The sequence below is a fragment of the Borostomias antarcticus genome (genome assembly GCF_949987555.1).
Source record: "Borostomias antarcticus genome assembly, chromosome: 27".
NCBI lineage: Eukaryota > Metazoa > Chordata > Actinopteri > Stomiiformes > Stomiidae > Borostomias > Borostomias antarcticus.
The window spans coordinates 6987880-7006615 of NC_140260.1; the positions used below are offsets into that span (position 1 = coordinate 6987880).

The 18736-nt window shown below is 50.5% G+C and overlaps 2 protein-coding genes across 4 annotated transcripts in view; both read right to left on the reverse strand.

The window, feature by feature from the left end:
• LOC311326379 (major histocompatibility complex class I-related gene protein-like) overlaps nucleotides 1-18736 on the reverse strand; it is a 356702-nt gene that overhangs the window by 104895 nt on the left and 233071 nt on the right. The gene's annotated exons all lie outside the window — the stretch shown is intronic.
• Nucleotides 1-18736, reverse strand: part of ints3 (integrator complex subunit 3) — a 49514-nt gene that overhangs the window by 6679 nt on the left and 24099 nt on the right. The window contains exons 13-29 of the mRNA XM_084459279.1: nucleotides 18579-18670; nucleotides 17474-17580; nucleotides 17173-17292; nucleotides 16248-16377; nucleotides 15847-15901; nucleotides 15655-15758; nucleotides 14837-15001; nucleotides 10382-10535; nucleotides 10031-10099; nucleotides 7935-8010; nucleotides 7672-7735; nucleotides 6844-6893; nucleotides 6343-6391; nucleotides 2250-2417; nucleotides 2015-2115; nucleotides 1826-1898; nucleotides 1308-1464 (exon numbers count right to left, since the gene is read on the reverse strand). Of these exons, the coding sequence (XP_084315405.1) occupies nucleotides 1308-1464; nucleotides 1826-1898; nucleotides 2015-2115; nucleotides 2250-2417; nucleotides 6343-6391; nucleotides 6844-6893; nucleotides 7672-7735; nucleotides 7935-8010; nucleotides 10031-10099; nucleotides 10382-10535; nucleotides 14837-15001; nucleotides 15655-15758; nucleotides 15847-15901; nucleotides 16248-16377; nucleotides 17173-17292; nucleotides 17474-17580; nucleotides 18579-18670 (1734 nt within the window). The remainder of the gene's footprint in view (nucleotides 1-1307; nucleotides 1465-1825; nucleotides 1899-2014; nucleotides 2116-2249; nucleotides 2418-6342; nucleotides 6392-6843; nucleotides 6894-7671; nucleotides 7736-7934; nucleotides 8011-10030; nucleotides 10100-10381; nucleotides 10536-14836; nucleotides 15002-15654; nucleotides 15759-15846; nucleotides 15902-16247; nucleotides 16378-17172; nucleotides 17293-17473; nucleotides 17581-18578; nucleotides 18671-18736) is intronic.

Here is an 18736-nt window from a genome sequence, read left to right on the forward strand (position 1 = left end):
CACCTGGGAGGGGGCTGGACGACCGAACCGATCGCCGACAGCTCCTCTCCCCTCCTCCTCGTCCTCTCCCTCAGAACCGGACTCCGAACCGGAGGCGGCCATAGAGAGTGAGTCCACGGGGGGCAGAGGAACTTCCTCAGCAAAAAAAACGCAGCACGATACTGCCTCTCTACCAACGGCAGGAGGTAGCACGGCGCGCACGGGGGAGGCACAAGCAGACCATCCCTCGCATGCTGGGCCCCGAGGCAGACGAAGCACAAATCGTGCCGGTCCGTCTTCGGGTTGAGCTTCCGGCAGCAACACTGAGCCCTTAGAAGGGCTTTTGGTGGGGCTGGAATGTCTCCCAGTCCCGCCGCTTCCAGGTTGCTGACCGCTTTCTTCATTCTTGAGGGAAATCTTCACACTCAGTCAATATTTCAGCTCGCTGAAATAGTTTGGGAGCAGTTTGATGGGTTTAGCTCTCTTTTTATACAGTTTAGAGAGTAAGGCACCTGTACCTGATTGGCTGTCAGATGCGTTCAATTTTTAATATTCATATTCAGTCTGCGTTGCCTAGGCAACGGGATAAACCACTAGGAGCGAAGCCCCCCCCTATGGGGCGAAGCTCCGCGAAATAGAACCACTGATTGCAGCATTAAATTAAAAAAGGATCCCTAATCCCTAATCATATCACACAGATATGATGTTAACCATGAAGGCCAGACTGTCTAGTGTGCCTTTTAGCCATACAGTATCAGTTTACTCGGGCTTCATAGCCTACTGATTTGTAGACTTTAAAAAATGTAGGATGAAAAAATAAATAAATAAATAAAAATTATAATAATAAAAGGAGGTATCTATTGTAGCCACACCTGAGGCCTAACAGGTATCTATTGTAGCCACACCTGAGGCCAGCCAATGGGCTACCAGTGACAAAGAGACATTGGGCCTCATTCACAAACGAAGTTAAGAATTTCTTATGGAGTGTTTCTTCTTCAACTCCACTTACACCGTTTCCAAGAGGATTCTGGCATTCACCAATGTTCTCACACATGGGAACTAAGAACAGAATCTATGAACACGGAAGAGCAGTCTTAAGTAGGCTAACAGGAGTATGGGGCGGAACTCCATGAAATAGAACTTGCAGCGTCTGGACTTGTGTTATTATCATCAAATAAAGTTATTCATTCAATTAACCAATCAATCAACCAATCAATCAATCAACCAACCAACTAATCCCTTCAGTGAGAGGTTCAACTTCCTACCTCCCACCGGCCCCGTGACCAGTCAACAGGATGTTAATGGGATGTACACAGTAAGTGACATACCGAGGCACTGCTGGAGGCGCTCTCCTCCTCATTGCTGGCGGGCGGAGCCGCCCCCTTGCGCGACCGCGGCGATGAGGCGGGCGCCTTGCGTCGCGACTTCTGGGGTTTGGAGGACGACTCCTCATACTCTTCGGCCAATGAGAAGAGGTCGCTGAACCTGGGCGGTGGGCAGAGAGGGTACGCCAGGTTATAAAGCTTTCCTGGGCGGCGGGCAGAGTGGGTACGCCAGGTTATAAAGCTTTCCTGGGCGGCGGGCAGAGTGGGTACGCCAGGTTATAAAGCTTTCCTGGGCGGCGGGCAGAGAGGGTACGCCAGGTTATGAAGCTTTCCTGGGCGGCGGGCAGAGTGGGTACGCCAGGTTATAAAGCTCTCCGTTTTGAGAAATGCTAAAGCTGCTTTAAAAAACTCAAAGACTTTATTTCATTACCACTTTTTAACATGGTTTTAATGAGATTGCATAGTTCTCCAGCTCGTGATCATAACTCCTGGCTGTGTGTGTGTGTGTCAGACAGTCTCACCTCATCTTGTGGGCCTCGTCACAGCTGGCCTGAACATGCTGCAGGGCCTGGAGGATGGGCGTCTGGGTGAAGACTGGAGGGAGACACAGAGGAACCTTTCACCCCAAATATACCAACAATCTCTCATATGCTCTCAAAATGTGCATGCGCGTGAGTGTGTGTGTGTGTGTGAGTGTGTGTGAGACTCACAGCTGTTCTTGGTGTTGCTCAGGTTGAGTCTCAGGTTGTCCATGTGTTCAAGGATCTGCTCCAGCGTCAGCTGAGCCAGCTTACTGCTGGAGCTACGCAGACTGGAGAGGAGGAGAGGAGGATGGAGGGGGGAGAGAAGAGGGAAAGAGGAGCGGGAGGAGAGAGGGATGAGGAGAGGTCATGTGGCGTCAGACCCCTGAGTGTGTGTGTGTGTGTGTGTGTGTGTGTGTCCTACCTCTGGCGTTTGCGTGGCAGGTTGTTGTTCTTGATCAACAGGGCCTTGATGTGCTCCCCCAGCACGTCGTCGTGTTTGGCCGCCCAGTGGCGCAGGATGCTGGTGGTGAACTGGTCCTCCGGGTGGCACGGCCGGCTCAACACCATCCGAACCATCTCCTCGCTGGGCCTGGGGGGCAGAGGTCAAGAGGTCAGGGGTTAGAGACAGACCCACCAACGCCAGGGTTAGGGTGGCCATTACCAAGTCTCACCAGGCTCCATGTGGGGATGGACTGATGTCAAACACAGAAACAGACTCACTACAGAGTGAAACACAGAAACAGACTCACTACAGAGTGAAACACAGAAACAGACTCACTACAGAGTGAAACACAGAAACAGACTCACTACAGAGTGAAACACAGAAACAGACTCACTAGAGTCAAACACAGAAACAGACTCACTACAGAGTCAAACACAGAAACACTCACTACAGAGTCAAACACAGAAACAGACTCACTACAGAGTCAAACACAGAAACAGACTCACTACAGAGTCAAACACAGAAACAGACTCACTACAGAGTCAAACACAGAAACAGACTTACTACAGTCAAACACAGAAACAGACTCACTACAGAGTCAAACACAGAAACAGACTCACTACAGAGTCAAACACAGAAACAGACTCACTACAGAGTCAAACACAGAAACAGACTCACTACAGAGTCAAACACAGGAACAGACTCACTACAGAGTGAAACACAGAAACAGACTCACTACAGAGTGAAACACAGAAACAGACTCACTACAGAGTGAAACACAGAAACAGACTCACTACAGAGTGAAACACAGAAACAGACTCACTACAGAGTGAAACACAGAAACAGACTCACTAGAGTCAAACACAGAAACAGACTCACTACAGAGTCAAACACAGAAACACTCACTACAGAGTCAAACACAGAAACAGACTCACTACAGAGTCAAACACAGAAACAGACTCACTACAGAGTCAAACACAGAAACAGACTCACTACAGAGTCAAACACAGAAACAGACTTACTACAGTCAAACACAGAAACAGACTCACTACAGAGTCAAACACAGAAACAGACTCACTACAGAGTCAAACACAGAAACAGACTCACTACAGAGTCAAACACAGAAACAGACTCACTACAGAGTCAAACACAGGAACAGACTCACTACAGAGTCAAACACAGGAACAGACTCACTACAGAGTCAAACACAGAAACAGACTCACTAGAGTCAAACACAGAAACAGACTCACTACAGAGTCAAATACAGAAACAGACTCACTACAGAGTCAAACACAGAAACAGACTCACTACAGAGTCAGACACAGAAACAGACTCACTACAGAGTCAAACACAGGAACATACTCACTACAGAGTCAAACACAGGAACAGACTCACTACAGAGTCAAACACAGGAACAGACTCACTACAGAGTCAAACACAGAAACAGACTCACTAGAGTCAAACACAGAAACAGACTCACTACAGAGTCAGACACAGAAACAGACTCACTACAGAGTCAAACACAGAAACAGACTCACTACAGAGTCAAACACAGAAACAGACTCACTACAGAGTCAAACACAGAAACAGACTCACTACAGAGTCAAACACAGAAACAGACTCACTACAGAGTCAAACACAGAAACACTCACTACAGAGTCAAACACAGAAACAGACTCACTACAGAGTCAAACACAGAAACAGACTCACTACAGAGTCAAACACAGAAACAGACTTACTACAGTCAAACACAGAAACAGACTCACTACAGAGTCAAACACAGAAACAGACTCACTACAGAGTCAAACACAGAAACAGACTCACTACAGAGTCAAACACAGAAACAGACTCACTACAGAGTCAAACACAGGAACAGACTCACTACAGAGTCAAACACAGGAACAGACTCACTACAGAGTCAAACACAGAAACAGACTCACTAGAGTCAAACACAGGAACAGACTCACTACAGAGTCAGACACAGAAACAGACTCACTACAGAGTCAAACACAGGAACAGACTCACTACAGAGTGAAACACAGAAACAGACTCACTACAGAGTTAAACACAGAAACAGACTCACTACAGAGTCAAACACAGAAACAGACTCACTACAGTCAAACACAGAAACAGACTCACTACAGAGTCAAACACAGGAACAGACTCACTACAGAGTCAAACACAGAAACAGACTCACTACCGAGTCAAACACAGAAACAGACTCACTACAGAGTCAAACACAGAAACAGACTCACTACAGAGTCAAACACAGAAACACTCACTACAGAGTCAAACACAGAAACAGACTCACTACAGAGTCAAACACAGAAACAGACTCACTACAGAGTCAAACACAGAAACAGACTCACTAGAGTCAAACACAGAAACAGACAGCACACACAATACACACACACACACACATCATCGGGGGTTGTCGGTGGAATTCGTCCACTGCATTTGACACATCCAAGCTGTCCTCCTCCAGGGGCAGCCAGGAGCAGTGGGCGGCCATCGTTCACGGCGCCCGGGGACCAAGTCCCAGTGCCCAGTCCGGGTCCTGGTCAGGGACAGGACTGAAGAGCATCTGTCCTTCTGCATGTTTGTGTGAGTGGCTGGCCAGCCGCGCAGCTAGAATAGCAAATGTCCAGTAGTCCTCACTCCCTTTTTCTCTTTGTCCCGTTGTTGACCTGCAGTTCTATGTTGCTACCACAAGAGGCAGTGGTCCCAGAACCTGCAGGTCTATGTTGCTACCACAAGAGCATTTACTGTTTTCGGCAACAGGAGGGCAGCAACAGGCTTAGATAAACTGTTCCTTGTTCAGTTTCAGCAATTCAATGAGTATTTGAGTTAGGCTATTTAGTTTATTTGTGTAAGTATTTCTGTTAGTTATACATTATATTTCTTTATTATTTCAGAGACCACACACTCACTGTCTGCTTATGTAAGTGAAGAAAATTGAAAGGTCAAATAATGTGTATAAAGGGTTTATAGAGGGGTCCACAGCCCCCGACCCAATATGATGCGATGGGGCGGAGTCTTGCCACCACGCCACGGACCCCACAAATCAGCCCGAGAGGGCTAGAGAAACACGGTCTTCACCGGTGGGGGCAGGTGGGTGGCCCGGAGAGAGGTACACTGTCCAGGACCAGCTCTGACCTGAGTGGGTGGAGTCTCACCATCACGCCACTATCCACGCCAAGGATCCCACAACTCAGCCCAAGTGGGCTAGAGACCCACAGTCTTCCCCAGTGGGTGCAAGGAGATTGCCCAGAGGTCACTGTACTGCGCTCAATCAGCTCTGACCCAAGCGGGCGGAGTTTCGCCACCACGCCACTATCCATGCCATGAACTCCACAACTCAGCCCCTGAGTGGGCTAGAGACACACGGTTTTCACCAGTGGGTGTATGGAGATTGCCTGGAAGTAACTGCACTACACCCGAACCGCTCTGATGCGAGGGGGCGGAGTCTCACCACCACACCACGGACCCCACGGCCAATGGGCCTAGGATATAGACTATTAACTACCGGTGGAATGGTGGTGGAGCATCCTTCAGGGAACCGCTGTAGGTCTGCTAGCCTTGTGTTATCTGGGTTTATCCCTTACCTTTGTCCAGAAACAGACGTTGAACCAATTACAGCAAAATAGCTAACATTACAGGAATCATCAGTGTAACTGCTTTAGCCACTGACCGCTACCATTAATGTTATAGAAGCTGCTGCTAGTTGTTGTGAGCTCATGAGCTAACTGGGTCGCTCTCGCTCTTATTGTGCTGGATTAGCATTGGAAGCATTGGAACTGATGTGTCCAGGGCAGGCAACAAGACCTATCTTATTGATCAGACATCATTTCATGTCATTTCAATTCACAGTTATTTCAGTGGCATGACTAGCTTCCGTCCTACCAGTCCTGAACAGAAACAAGCCAGCCACGCACATAAGCCAGGCTGGGCCTGGCCTGGTTCTATTGAGGTTCCCCTCACCCGGATGACAAAAATAAACGACTGAAAGAATCTCCACGTTTTAGTTTGTTTTGGGTCGAGCCGGTCTGGCAATATGGTGTCAGCCACTTACTTTTCCCTGCGCAGTTGCAACAGCAGACAGGACAGGGCTTCTGGGTGTTCTGGGGAGGGAGAGAGAGGGAGGGGGGGACGAGAGAGAGAGAGAGAGGGAGAGAGAGAGAGGAATGAGTGTATAATATACATCTGCCAAGGTTTGTATACCAGACGCAGGCCAATGGATGATGTAATGGCTATAGCTATGTTACGTATGTATGTGTGTGTGTATGTATGTGTATGCCTGTGTATGTGTGTGTGTGTGTATGTGTATGTATGTGTATGCCTGTGTGTGTGTGTATGTATGTGTATGCCTGTGTGTGTGTGTGTGTGTGTGTGTGTGTGTGTGTGTGTATGTATGTGTATGCCTGTGTGTGTGTGTGTGTGTGTGTGTATGTGTATGCCTGTGTGTGTGTGTGTATGTATGTGTATGCCTGTGTGTGTGTGTGTGTATATGTGTATGCCTGTGTGTGTGTGTGTGTGTGTGTGTGTGTGTGTGTGTGTGTGTGTGTGTGTGTACCCTTGTATTTGAGGTGCTGGAGGATGGGGATGATGGTTTCCAGGGGGATGCTGTGTGTGTGTGTGTGTGTGTGTGTGTGTGTGTGTACCCTTGTATTTGAGGTGCTGGAGGATGGGGATGATGGTTTCCAGGGGGATGCTGTGGGTGTGTGTGTGTGTGTGTGTGTGTGTGTGTGTGTGTGTGTGTGTGTGTGTGTACCCTTGTATTTGAGGTGCTGGAGGATGGGGATGATGGTTTCCAGGGGGATGCTGTGTGTGTGTGTGTGTGTGTGTGTGTGTGTGTGTGTGTGTACCCTTGTATTTGAGGTGCTGGAGGATGGGGATGATGGTTTCCAGGGGGATGCTGTGTGTGTGTGTGTGTGTGTGTGTGTGTGTGTGTGTGTGTGTGTGTGTGTGTGTGTGTGTGTGTGTGTGTGTACCCTTGTATTTGAGGTGCTGGAGGATGGGGATGATGGTTTCCAGGGGGATGCTGTGTGTGTGTGTGTGTGTGTGTACCCTTGTATTTGAGGTGCTGGAGGATGGGGATGATGGTTTCCAGGGGGATGCTGTGTGTGTGTGTGTGTGTGTGTGTGTGTGTGTGTGTGTGTGTGTGTGTGTACCCTTGTATTTGAGGTGCTGGAGGATGGGGATGATGGTTTCCAGGGGGATGCTGTGTGTGTGTGTGTGTGTGTGTGTACCCTTGTATTTGAGGTGCTGGAGGATGGGGATGATGGTTTCCAGGGGGATGCTGTGTGTGTGTGTGTGTGTGTGTGTGTGTGTGTGTGTGTGTGTGTGTGTACCCTTGTATTTGAGGTGCTGGAGGATGGGGATGATGGTTTCCAGGGGGATGCTGTGGGCCAGGAACAGCTGCCAGGTGCTGTACTGCTCAAACGTCTCCCAGTCCAGAGACTGAACTGTAAACAAGGACACAACAACAACAACAACCTTGTTACACACACACACTGACTCACGTTACACTTCAACTACACAACAACTGTGTGTGTGTGTGTGTGTCTGTGCGTCAGTGTGTGTGTATGTGTGTGTGTTAAAGTTTGTGTGTGTGTGTGTGTGTGAGAGAGAGAGAGAGAGAGAGAGAGAGAGAGAGAGACTCACTCAGGATGTTGAGGACTGAGTCCTTGCGGAACATGACCAGGTTACCCATCATCACATGACACATCAGCTCCTGCAGCTGAGATAGACACACACACACACACACACACACACACACACACACACACACACACACACACACACACACACACACACACACACACACACACACACACACACAGAGACAGACAGACAAACACAGACAGACAGAGAGGCAGGCAGGCAGACAGACAGGCAGACAGAGACACACACACAGACAGGCAGACAGAACTAAAATATAATTACAGATAACTATTTACACTACTCATAACTGTACACATGTTAAACACACACATCAGAGCATCATTGTAGGCTGTATGTAGACAGAGTGATGTGTGGTGTGTGAGGTCTCTGGTACCTGGGTAGAGTGTGTGAGGTCTCTGGTACCTGGGTAGAGTGTGTGGTGTGTGTGAGGTCTCTGGTACCTGGGTAGAGTGTGTGAGGTCTCTGGTACCTGGGTAGAGTGTGTGAGGTCTCTGGTACCTGGGTAGAGTGTGTGAGGTCTCTGGTACCTGGGTAGAGTGTGTGAGGTCTCTGGTACCTGGGTAGAGTGTGTGAGGTCTCTGGTACCTGGGTAGAGTGTGGTGTGTGTGAGGTCTCTGGTACCTGGGTAGAGTGTGGTGTGTGTGAGGTCTCTGGTACCTGGGTAGAGTGTGTGGTGTGTGTGAGGTCTCTGGTACCTGGGTAGAGTGTGTGGTGTGTGTGAGGTCTCTGGTACCTGGGTAGAGTGTGTGGTGTGTGTGAGGTCTCTGGTACCTGGGTAGAGTGTGTGAGGTCTCTGGTACCTGGGTAGAGTGTGTGGTGTGTGGGGTAGAGTGTGTGGTGTGTGAGGTCTCTGGTACCTGGGTAGAGTGTGTGGTGTGTGAGGTCTCTGGTACCTGGGTAGAGTGTGTGGTGTGTGGGGTAGAGTGTGTGGTGTGTGTGAGGTCTCTGGTACCTGGGTAGAGTGTGTGTGAGGTCTCTGGTACCTGGGTAGAGTGTGTGGTGTGTGGGGTAGAGTGTGTGGTGTGTGTGAGGTCTCTGGTACCTGGGTAGAGTGTGTGTGAGGTCTCTGGTACCTGGGTAGAGTGTGTGGTACCTGGGTAGAGTGTGTGGTACCTGGGTAGAGTGTGTGGTGTGTGTGGTACCTGGGTAGAGTGTGTGGTACCTGGGTAGAGTGTGTGGTGTGTGTGGTACCTGGGTAGAGTGTGTGGTACCTGGGTAGAGTGTGTGGTGTGTGTGGTACCTGGGTAGAGTGTGTGGTACCTGGGTAGAGTGTGGTGTGTGTGAGGTCTCTGGTACCTGGGTAGAGTGTGTGGTGTGTGAGGTCTCTGGTACCTGGGTAGAGTGTGTGGTGTGTGAGGTCTCTGGTACCTGGGTAGAGTGTGTGGTGTGTGAGGTCTCTGGTACCTGGGTAGAGTGTGTGGTGTGTGTGAGGTCTCTGGTACCTGGGTAGAGTGTGTGGTGTGTGTGAGGTCTCTGGTACCTGGGTAGAGTGTGTGGTGTGTGAGAGGTCTCTGGTACCTGGGTAGAGTGTGTGGTGTGTGAGGTCTCTGGTACCTGGGTAGAGTGTGTGGTGTGTGAGGTCTCTGGTACCTGGGTAGTGTGTGGTGTGTGAGGTCTCTGGTACCTGGGTAGAGTGTGTGGTGTGTGGGGTAGAGTGTGTGGTGTGTGTGAGGTCTCTGGTACCTGGGTAGAGTGTGTGGTGTGTGGGGTAGAGTGTGTGGTGTGTGTGAGGTCTCTGGTACCTGGGTAGAGTGTGTGGTGTGTGGGGTAGAGTGTGTGGTGTGTGAGGTCTCTGGTACCTGGGTAGAGTGTGTGAGGTCTCTGGTACCTGGGTAGAGTGTGTGGTGTGTGGGGTAGAGTGTGTGGTGTGTGTGAGGTCTCTGGTACCTGGGTAGAGTGTGTGGTGTGTGAGGTCTCTGGTACCTGGGTAGAGTGTGTGGTGTGTGAGGTCTCTGGTACCTGGGTAGAGTGTGTGGTGTGTGGGGTAGAGTGTGTGGTGTGTGAGGTCTCTGGTACCTGGGTAGAGTGTGTGGTGTGTGGGGTAGAGTGTGTGGTGTGTGTGAGGTCTCTGGTACCTGGGTAGAGTCAATCACAGCTACGATCATGTTGAGGAGCTCTCCGCTACGCAGCGTCTCATCTGGGAACTGACCAGCAGAGAGACAAGAAGAGGGTCAAAATAACACGCCAACAACGGTGTGTGTGTGTTTCAGGTGTGTGTGTGTGTGTTTCAGGTGTGTGTGTGTGTGTTTCAGGTGTGTGTAAGGTGCGTGCGTGTCCCTAGCTCAGAGCAGACGGAAGGCGTGAGTTAGCAGTGTGTGTGTGTCCTACCTCAGAGTATATGGAGGGCGTGAGGTAGCAGTGTGTGTGTGTGTCCTACCTCAGAGTATATGGAGGGCGTGAGGTAGCAGTGTGTGTGTGTGTCCTACCTCAGAGTATATGGAGGGTGTGAGGTAGCAGAGCAGCCGGACGTCGTCCTCCTGGCAGGCCTTCATGTCCATCATGAGGCAGGTGTGCAGGTCCCCCAGCGCCGTGGCCTGAGCAAACGACTCGTACAGGCTCATCTTCCCCATCGCCGCCTTACTGCACGCAGCACAGCGTTGGAGGAACGTTACAACAACGTTACAGCAAGGTTAGAACGGTTACAGCACTGCACGGACCACAACGTTGGAGGAACGTTACAGCAAGGTTAGAACGGTTACAGCACTGCACGGAGCACAACGTTGGAGGAACGTTAGAACAACGTTACAGCAAGGTTAGAACGGTTACAGCAAAGTTAGAACATTTACAGCAAGGTTAGAAGAGTTACAGCAAGGTTAGAACAGTTACAGCAAGGTTAGAACAGTTACAGCAAGGTTAGAACAGTTACAGCAATGTTAGAGCAACGTCACAAAAAAGTTAGAACAATGTTAGAGAAATGTTAAAGCAAGGTTAGAACAATGTAGGAGGGAGGTTTGAGTAAAGTTGGAATAAAGTTGGAGAGGCTGTTTCATCTCATAGAAGACACAAAAAAACACATCTGGGAAGTACTGTATCTCTACTGTATATGGTAAGACTGTGTGTGTGTGTGTGTGTGAGAGCGCGCGTGCATGTGTGTATCTGTGTGTGTGTGTGAGAGAGTGAGTCTGACCTGGCCTTGGCTGTTTCTCCAGCAGTGTGTGTGTGTGTGTGTGTCACGCTGACCTGGCCTAGAGGTAGCCCATCGTGTGTGCGTGCGTGTGTGTGTGTGTGTTTCTGACCTGGCCTTGAGGTAGTACAGCAGGTGGTAGCCTATCGTGGGTGTGTGTGTGTGTTTCTGACCTGGCCTTGAGGTAGTACAGCAGGTGGTAGCCTATCGTGGGTGTGTGTGTGTGTGGTTGTGTGTGTGTGTGTGAGTGTGTGAAAACTAGACTTGGGATGGGTAATCGTTGGCAATGTCTGTCTAGGAGATGCCCACAAACCCATCACTGTGAGCACCTTCTATACCAACACTATGGAAAATGGTCGTCACTCTTTCTTCGAACCATGCCCTAATCACTTCGTTGTGAATGAAAAGTGGTCCAGCAACAAGGCCCCAGGTCTCCCTGCGCCCGACCACATGGAAGGTCCCATATGCGGTGCCTATGGAGAACACCTAGGATGTGATGTCTTTAAACAGACAAAAGATGACGACAAGCTTGGCCCATCTGTCGAGGACAGACTCTTTTTGAAGACAATGGAACAGGGAGTCTACAAAGATAAGGACAACAGCTTAGTTGCACCCTTGCCATTTAGAGAGCCACGACCTCGCCTGCCGAACAATAGGTCACAAGCAGCAGAACGCCTGTCATCAATTTCGTAATTTCGTATCATTCATGGAAAATATATTCCAGAATGGTCATGCAGAGGAAGCTCCTCCCCTCAGCGACAATGAAGAGCATTGGTACCTCCCCTCCTGGGAGTTTACCATCCAAAGAAACCAGGCCAGATTCGGGTGGTCTTTGATTCAAGTGCTCAACACAAGGTACTCTCCCTGAATCAGGTCCTCCTCACAGGACCGGATCTCAACAACAGTCTTCTGGGAGTACTCATACGCTTTCGTAAGGACAGCATCGCCATCACAGTGGACATTCAACAGATGTTCCACTGTTTCACTGTCAGGCCAGAGGACAGAAACTTCCTCAGATTTCTGTGGTATAGAGACAACAACTTGGACAACGAGATCACAGAGTATCGCATGAAAGTGCATATCTTTGGAAACAGTCCATCACCAGCAGTCGCAATCCACTGCCTCAGAAGAGCTGCAAAAGAAGAGGAGGAGGAGTTTGGCAAGGAGGCAAGGCAGTTTGTTGAAAGGGACTTTAACGTCGACGATGGACTCAAGTCCCTGCCTACACCAGAGGCTGCCATTGACTTGCTCCAAAGAACACAGAAAATGCTGGCGTGCTCCAATCTCAGGCTTCATAAAATAGCCTCAAACAGCAGAGAGGTCATGCTGGCCTTTCCGACGGAGGATCACGCCACGACCTGAAAGATCTGGATCTCGGTGTCGACTCCTTACCCATCCAGCGCAGCCTTGGACTCTGCTGGGACTTAAAGACACTTCCTCTTCGAAGTGGCTGAAGAGAAGAAGCCTTACACTCGCCGCGGAGTGTTGTCAACAGTGAACCCTTTAGGATACAACAGTATGACCCTTTGGGATTCGTCGCCCCCGTCACTTTACAAGGAAAGGCTTTACAGAGAGAGCTCTCAATAGAGACGAGCGACTGGGATGCTCCGTTGCCTCCAGATAAAGAAGAACTCTGGGACAAGTGGAGAGAGTCCTTAAAAGAGCTCCAAAACCTAAGGATCCCGAGACAGTACACATGTGCGTCTCCCACAGAAGCTCAGCACAAAGAACTTTGTGTCTTCTCGGATGCTTCGGAGAAGGCAATAGCTGTAGTAGCCTATCTGAAGACTACAGATGCAGAAGGGAACTGCCAAACAGGATTTGTGTTCGGTAAGGCAAGACTAGCTCCTCGTCCAGAACACACCATACCTCGGCTAGAGCTGTGTGCTGCGGTGATGGCTGTGGACGGGGCGGAGCTCATTACCTCGGAGATAGACATCAAGTGTGATGCCATCACCTTCTATATGGACAGTAGAGTAGTCCTGGGCTACATCTATAATGAGAAGCGACGTTTCTATGTTTATGTGAACAACCGGACCCAGAGGATCAGGAGAAGCACTCAGCCACAGCAATGGCACTACGTGTCAACGGAACATAACCCTGCGGACCATGCCACAAGGTCCATCCCCGCAGCCCGCCTGAAAGACACCACATGGTTTTCTGGGCCTGCATTCATATCTCAGCCCAAACAAATCCCTCCCAAGACAGATGTCTTCGAACTCATCGATCCAGAACAAGATAAAGAAATCCGCTCTCAGGTGACAGTGTTGGCCTCCACCATCCAAGACAGCCAACTCGGGTCTCAGCGCTTTGAGCGTTTTTCTTCCTGGAGGACTCTTAACCGTGCCATATCTGGTCTCAGACACATCGCATGCCGCTTCAAGAAGAATTCAGAAGACTCTCCGGGGAACTGCAAAGGATGGCATCGCTGTGAGACATCACACAGTGGAGGAGCGCAGTCAGAGCAAAAATGTCATCATTCGAGCTGTGTAGGAAGAAACCTATGCTGAAGAAATTCAATGCATCAGGACCCAAAGGGATATTCCCAAAGACAGCCCTCTGAGAATGCTGGACCCATTCCTTGATGAGAATGATCTACTGAGAGTCGGAGGACGTATACAACATTCACAGCTGGGGTACGAAGAGAAAAGACCGATAATCATTCAAGGGCGGCATCATGTTGCCTCCCTCCTTGTGCAACACTATCATGTGGAGTCACAACACCAAGGATGTCATATCACTGAGGGTGCTGTCCGCTCAGCTGGCTATTGGATCATGGGTGCTAGGAGGTGTGTGAGCAGCCTGATCCTCAAATGCATCCCTTGTCGCAAGCTCAGAGGAACCGCTGAAGTCCAGAAAATGGCTGACCTACCTCCAGACAGAGTCAGTATGGAACCTCCTTTCACACATGTGGGTGTGGACGTCTTTGGACCCTGGATGATCTCTGTACGTCGGACAAGGGGTGGCATTGCTGAAAGCAAAAGATGGGCAGTTCTATTCACCTGTTTAAGCATCCAAGCCATCCATCTTGAGGTCAGAGTCCATGGAGAGTTCCAGCTTCATCAACGCGTTGAGAAGGTTCCTGGCGGTCCGAGGACCAGTTAAGCAGTTCCGCTCAGACCGAGGAACAAACTTCGTTGGAGCATGCAAAGAGCTTGGATTATCCTCCAACATGGACATGGAAGCAGTGACAAAGTACCTCTCAGAGAAGGGCTGTACCTGGACATTCATCCCCCTCATTCATCCCACATGGGCGGGGCTTGGGAGAGAATGATTGGCATCACCCGCAAGATCCTATCCTGACTGCCCCCCCTGATCAAAAAGTCAAACTGCGCGTATGCTTTCAATGTGACGTCATTTCCATGTGTCTATTCAGTGCTCCGTCTCAGAGCGTGCTTAAGAAGATCATGCTGTTTCGTCGTATGCTTTAACTCGGCTGTTCATGTCTTTGAAGCATCGTTGTTTTACCCTACTGCCGGTGGCTACATTAAAGGGAAGGTAAACGTGGAACACCTTGTCCTGCGTGGTGATTGGAGATGGAGTTATCTGCCTGTCAATTCATGCAAGGCGTGTGAAGGGGCCAGGAGAGTGTGTGTTCCTGACCTGGCCTTGAGGTAGTACAGCAGGTGGTAGCCTATCGTGTGTGTGTGTGTGTGCGTGTGTGTATGAGTGTTCCTGACCTGGCCTTGAGGTAGTAGAGCAGGTGGTAGCCTATCGTGTGTGTGTGTGTGTGCGTGTGTGTATGAGTGTTCCTGACCTGGCCTTGAGGTAGTAGAGCAGGTGGTAGCCTATCTTGGGCTGTTTCTGGTAGAGCTCGGCCAGCATGTCCAGCAGCACGGAGAAGCCGCTGTTGTCCTCCTGCATCTGACACAGGTTCCTGAACACCAGGCACACCGGCTTACACACTGACTCCTCCAACGACCTGGAAACACACACACACACGCACGCACACACACGCACACACACACACGCACACACACACACACACACACACGCACACACACACACACGCACACACACACACACACACACGCACACACGCGCGCACAAACACACGCACACAAACGCACGCACACACACACGCATGCACACACGTACACACAAACAAACACACGCACACGCACGCTCGCACACACACACACACACACACACGCACGCACGCACACACACACAGACACACACATACGCACGCACACACAAGCACACACACACACACACACATACATACAAGCACACACACAGACATACAAGCACACACGCACACACACAAGCACACACACACACACACACATGCAAGCACATACGCACACACACACACATGCAAGCACATACGCACAAGCAACACACACATACAGTTGACATGAGGATACTGACACTAGCCGTCTCTCCCTCTCTCCCTCTTTCTCTCTCTCTCTCTCTCCCTCACTCACACACACACACACACACACACACACACACACACACACACACACACACACACACACACACACACACACACACACACACACACACACACACACACACACACACACACACACACACACACACACACACACACACACACACAGGACTCACTCCTCAGTGATCTCGTCAGGAAGCACGTCCCCTCTGAAGTGTCCCTTGAAGAGCTCGGCCAGGCAGGAGGCCAGCGTGGACATCTGCTCCGAGTCAAAGTCCTCCTGACAGAGACGGAGGTGAGACGCAGGACAACAACAACACCACCACCACGCCACGTGACCTGGAGCCGTGTGGCCGTGTGGGACTCACCTCCAGGATCAGGTCCACCATCTCCTGCATGACCTCACACTGAGTCTCCGTGTCACTGTAGAGGGAGGGGGGGAGGTTACTACAGAGATACAACACATCCCTCAGATCTGCAACCATGGGGCAGAGAGAGAGAGAGAGAGAGAGAGAGAGAGAGAGAGAGAGAGGGGGGGAGACAAAGAGAGACAAGGAGAGATAGAGAGAGGAGGGGAGAGAGAAATAGGGGGAGAGAGAGAGGAGGGGAGAGAGAAGTAGGGGGAGAGAGAGACAAGGAAAGAGAGAGAGGTGTGGGGAGAGAGAGAGACAAGGAAAGAGACAAGGGGAAAGAGAGAGAGAAACAGTGAGAGAGAGAGAGAGAGAGAGAGAGAGAGAGAGAGAGTGTGTCTCGTCTGTGACCTACTGACCTTCCTTTCTGAAGCTGCAACACCTTCTCCTTCATCGTGTCGTCCAATTGGTCCACGTAGGGCGTGATGTCAGCAGGCTCCTCGATGATGGCCTCTTTGATTGGATGGAACCTGAATTCCCGCTTTTTTCCTGCCGGGTGAAAGGTCAGCCAACCAGACCATTCTTAGTTAGAACACCTGTTTTTGACTGGTTGTATACCTCAGTGTTAGCGGCTATCTATCCAACCAGAGGAGTGCATGGAACAACAGCAACACTCAACAAGTGCTCAGTAAACAGTAAACCTGTTGTCCCCCACCCACGATGCATGTTCCTTTGTAGAAATGATGGAGTGGTCTCAGTCCTCAAAGGAGCGCTGACAGTCCCTCCAAGAGGGCCGTCCCTATTGGCGCAACTGTCAGCGCACCCGTCTCCCAAGCAGGAGACTGGGTTCTAATCCCGCATGGCGAAACGTACGGGTTACACGCTAACCTACAGTATGAGAATCCTAACAGGTCAAACAATGACCTGTAGAATGGAAGAGGTCATACTACAGGCACAAAGACCACTGACCTCTCTCCAATACTAAGAACAGGGCTACAGCTTCAGGTACAGTATGGTGGTCTTTGAGCGTCTGGTAACTTTCTCACTCATCATTATTCACAATTCATCAGTGTTAATTTTGACAGCAAATTTGTATTTATCAAAATCAATTTTGACTAAAATGCTGTTTAGTTTTAGTCATCATCTTTTGACAAAAATGCTATTTAGTTTTAGTCATCATCTTTTGACAAAAATGCTATTTAGTTTTAGTCATCATCTTTTGACTAAAATGCTATTTAGTTTTAGTCATGGATGCACGAGGACGTGCGTACAGCAGGAACGCCACATGCACTAACGACAGGGTTCAAATGAATATGAAGTGAGGGATTGTGGGTAATGTAGTACCTTTGTTGTTGATCTCCTCCTCGTCGTCACTGAAGGTGGCCTCTGTGTTGTCGTAGCAACCATCCTCCTTGTCCAGCACATGGTTGTCCATCTCCAGGGAAACAGACTCCTCCATTTTAACTGTTAAAAGGACATTCCACCATTTTACCCGTTAAAAGGGACATGCCACTGGACTGTTGTTGTGTGTGTGTGTGTGTGTGTGTGTGTGTGTGTGTGTGTGTGTGTGTGTGTGTGTGTGTGTGTGTGTGTGTGTGTGTGTGTGTGTGTGTGAGTGAGTGTGTGTGTGTGTGAGGGCTCTCACCTTCCGTGGGAGGGGAGGGGGAGCTGCAGAACTCTGGGAAGCGTTCTCTCAGCATGGATCGCAGCTCTCCATCCAGCTTGGGGTTATCAAACAGAGGAGCCAGGTGACTGGAGCAGGACAGGACAGGAGAGGGGAGGAGGAGAGGAGTGGAGGGGGAAGGAGAGGAGGAGAGGATGTGAGGAGATGAGGAGAGGATGAGAGGAGAGGAGGATGGGGAGGAGGAAAGGAGAGGAGACGGGGGAGGGGAGGAGAGGATGAGAGGAGGGAGGAGAGGACGAGAGGAGAGAGGGGAGGACAGGGAGGAGAGAGGGGAGGACAGGGAGGAGAGGAGGGGAGGAGAGGGAGAGGGACAGGGGAGAGAGGGAGGTGAGGGAGGGAGGAAGCAGAGAGGAGGTGAGGGAGGGAGGAAGCAGAGACGAGGTGAGGGAGGGAGGGAGGGAGGAAGCAGAGAGGAGGTGAGGGAGGGAGGAAGCAGAGAGGAGGTGAGGGAGGGAGGGAGGAAGCAGAGAGGAGGTGAGGGAGGGAGGAAGCAGAGAGGAGGTGAGGGAGGGAGGGAGGAAGCAGAGAGGAGGTGAGGGAGGGAGGGAGGGAGGAAGCAGAGAGGAGGTGAGGGAGGGAGGGAGGGAGGAAGCAGAGAGGAGGTGAGGGAGGGAGGAAGCAGAGAGGAGGTGAGGGAGGGAGGGAGGAAGCAGAGAGGAGGTGAGGGAGGGAGGAAGCAGAGAGGAGGTGAGGGAGGGAGGAAGAAGAGAGGAGGTGAGGGGGAGGGAGGGAGGGAGGAAGCAGAGAGGAGGTGAGGGAGGGAGGGAGGGAGGGAGGGAGGGAGGGAGGGAGGGAGGAAGCAGAGAGGAGGTGAGGGAGGGAGGGAGGGAGGAAGCAGAGAGGAGGTGAGAACCAGGATTAGAATGTAGGACAGAGGCGGCAGTAAATATTCTAACTGTAATCTGTATCCATGTAACAACAAACGTTTTGAAAAAGTCTATGATGACGATGGCGGTGTGTGTCTGTGTGTGTACTGTATGTGTGTGTGTGTGTGTGTGTGTGTGTGTGTGTGAGAGAGAGAGAGAGAGAGAGAGAGAGAGAGAGAGAGAGAGAGAGAGAGACTCACGCCAAGACTCTCTTCTCCATGATGAAATTGAGAGAGTTAAAGACTCCCTGTCGCACCTGCCCCTCCAGGGGAGGAAAGAAGTGAGGGATGATCTGAGAGAGGGAGAGAGAGAGAGAGAGAGAGGGAGAGAGAGGGAGAGAGAGGCAGAAGGGTAAAAA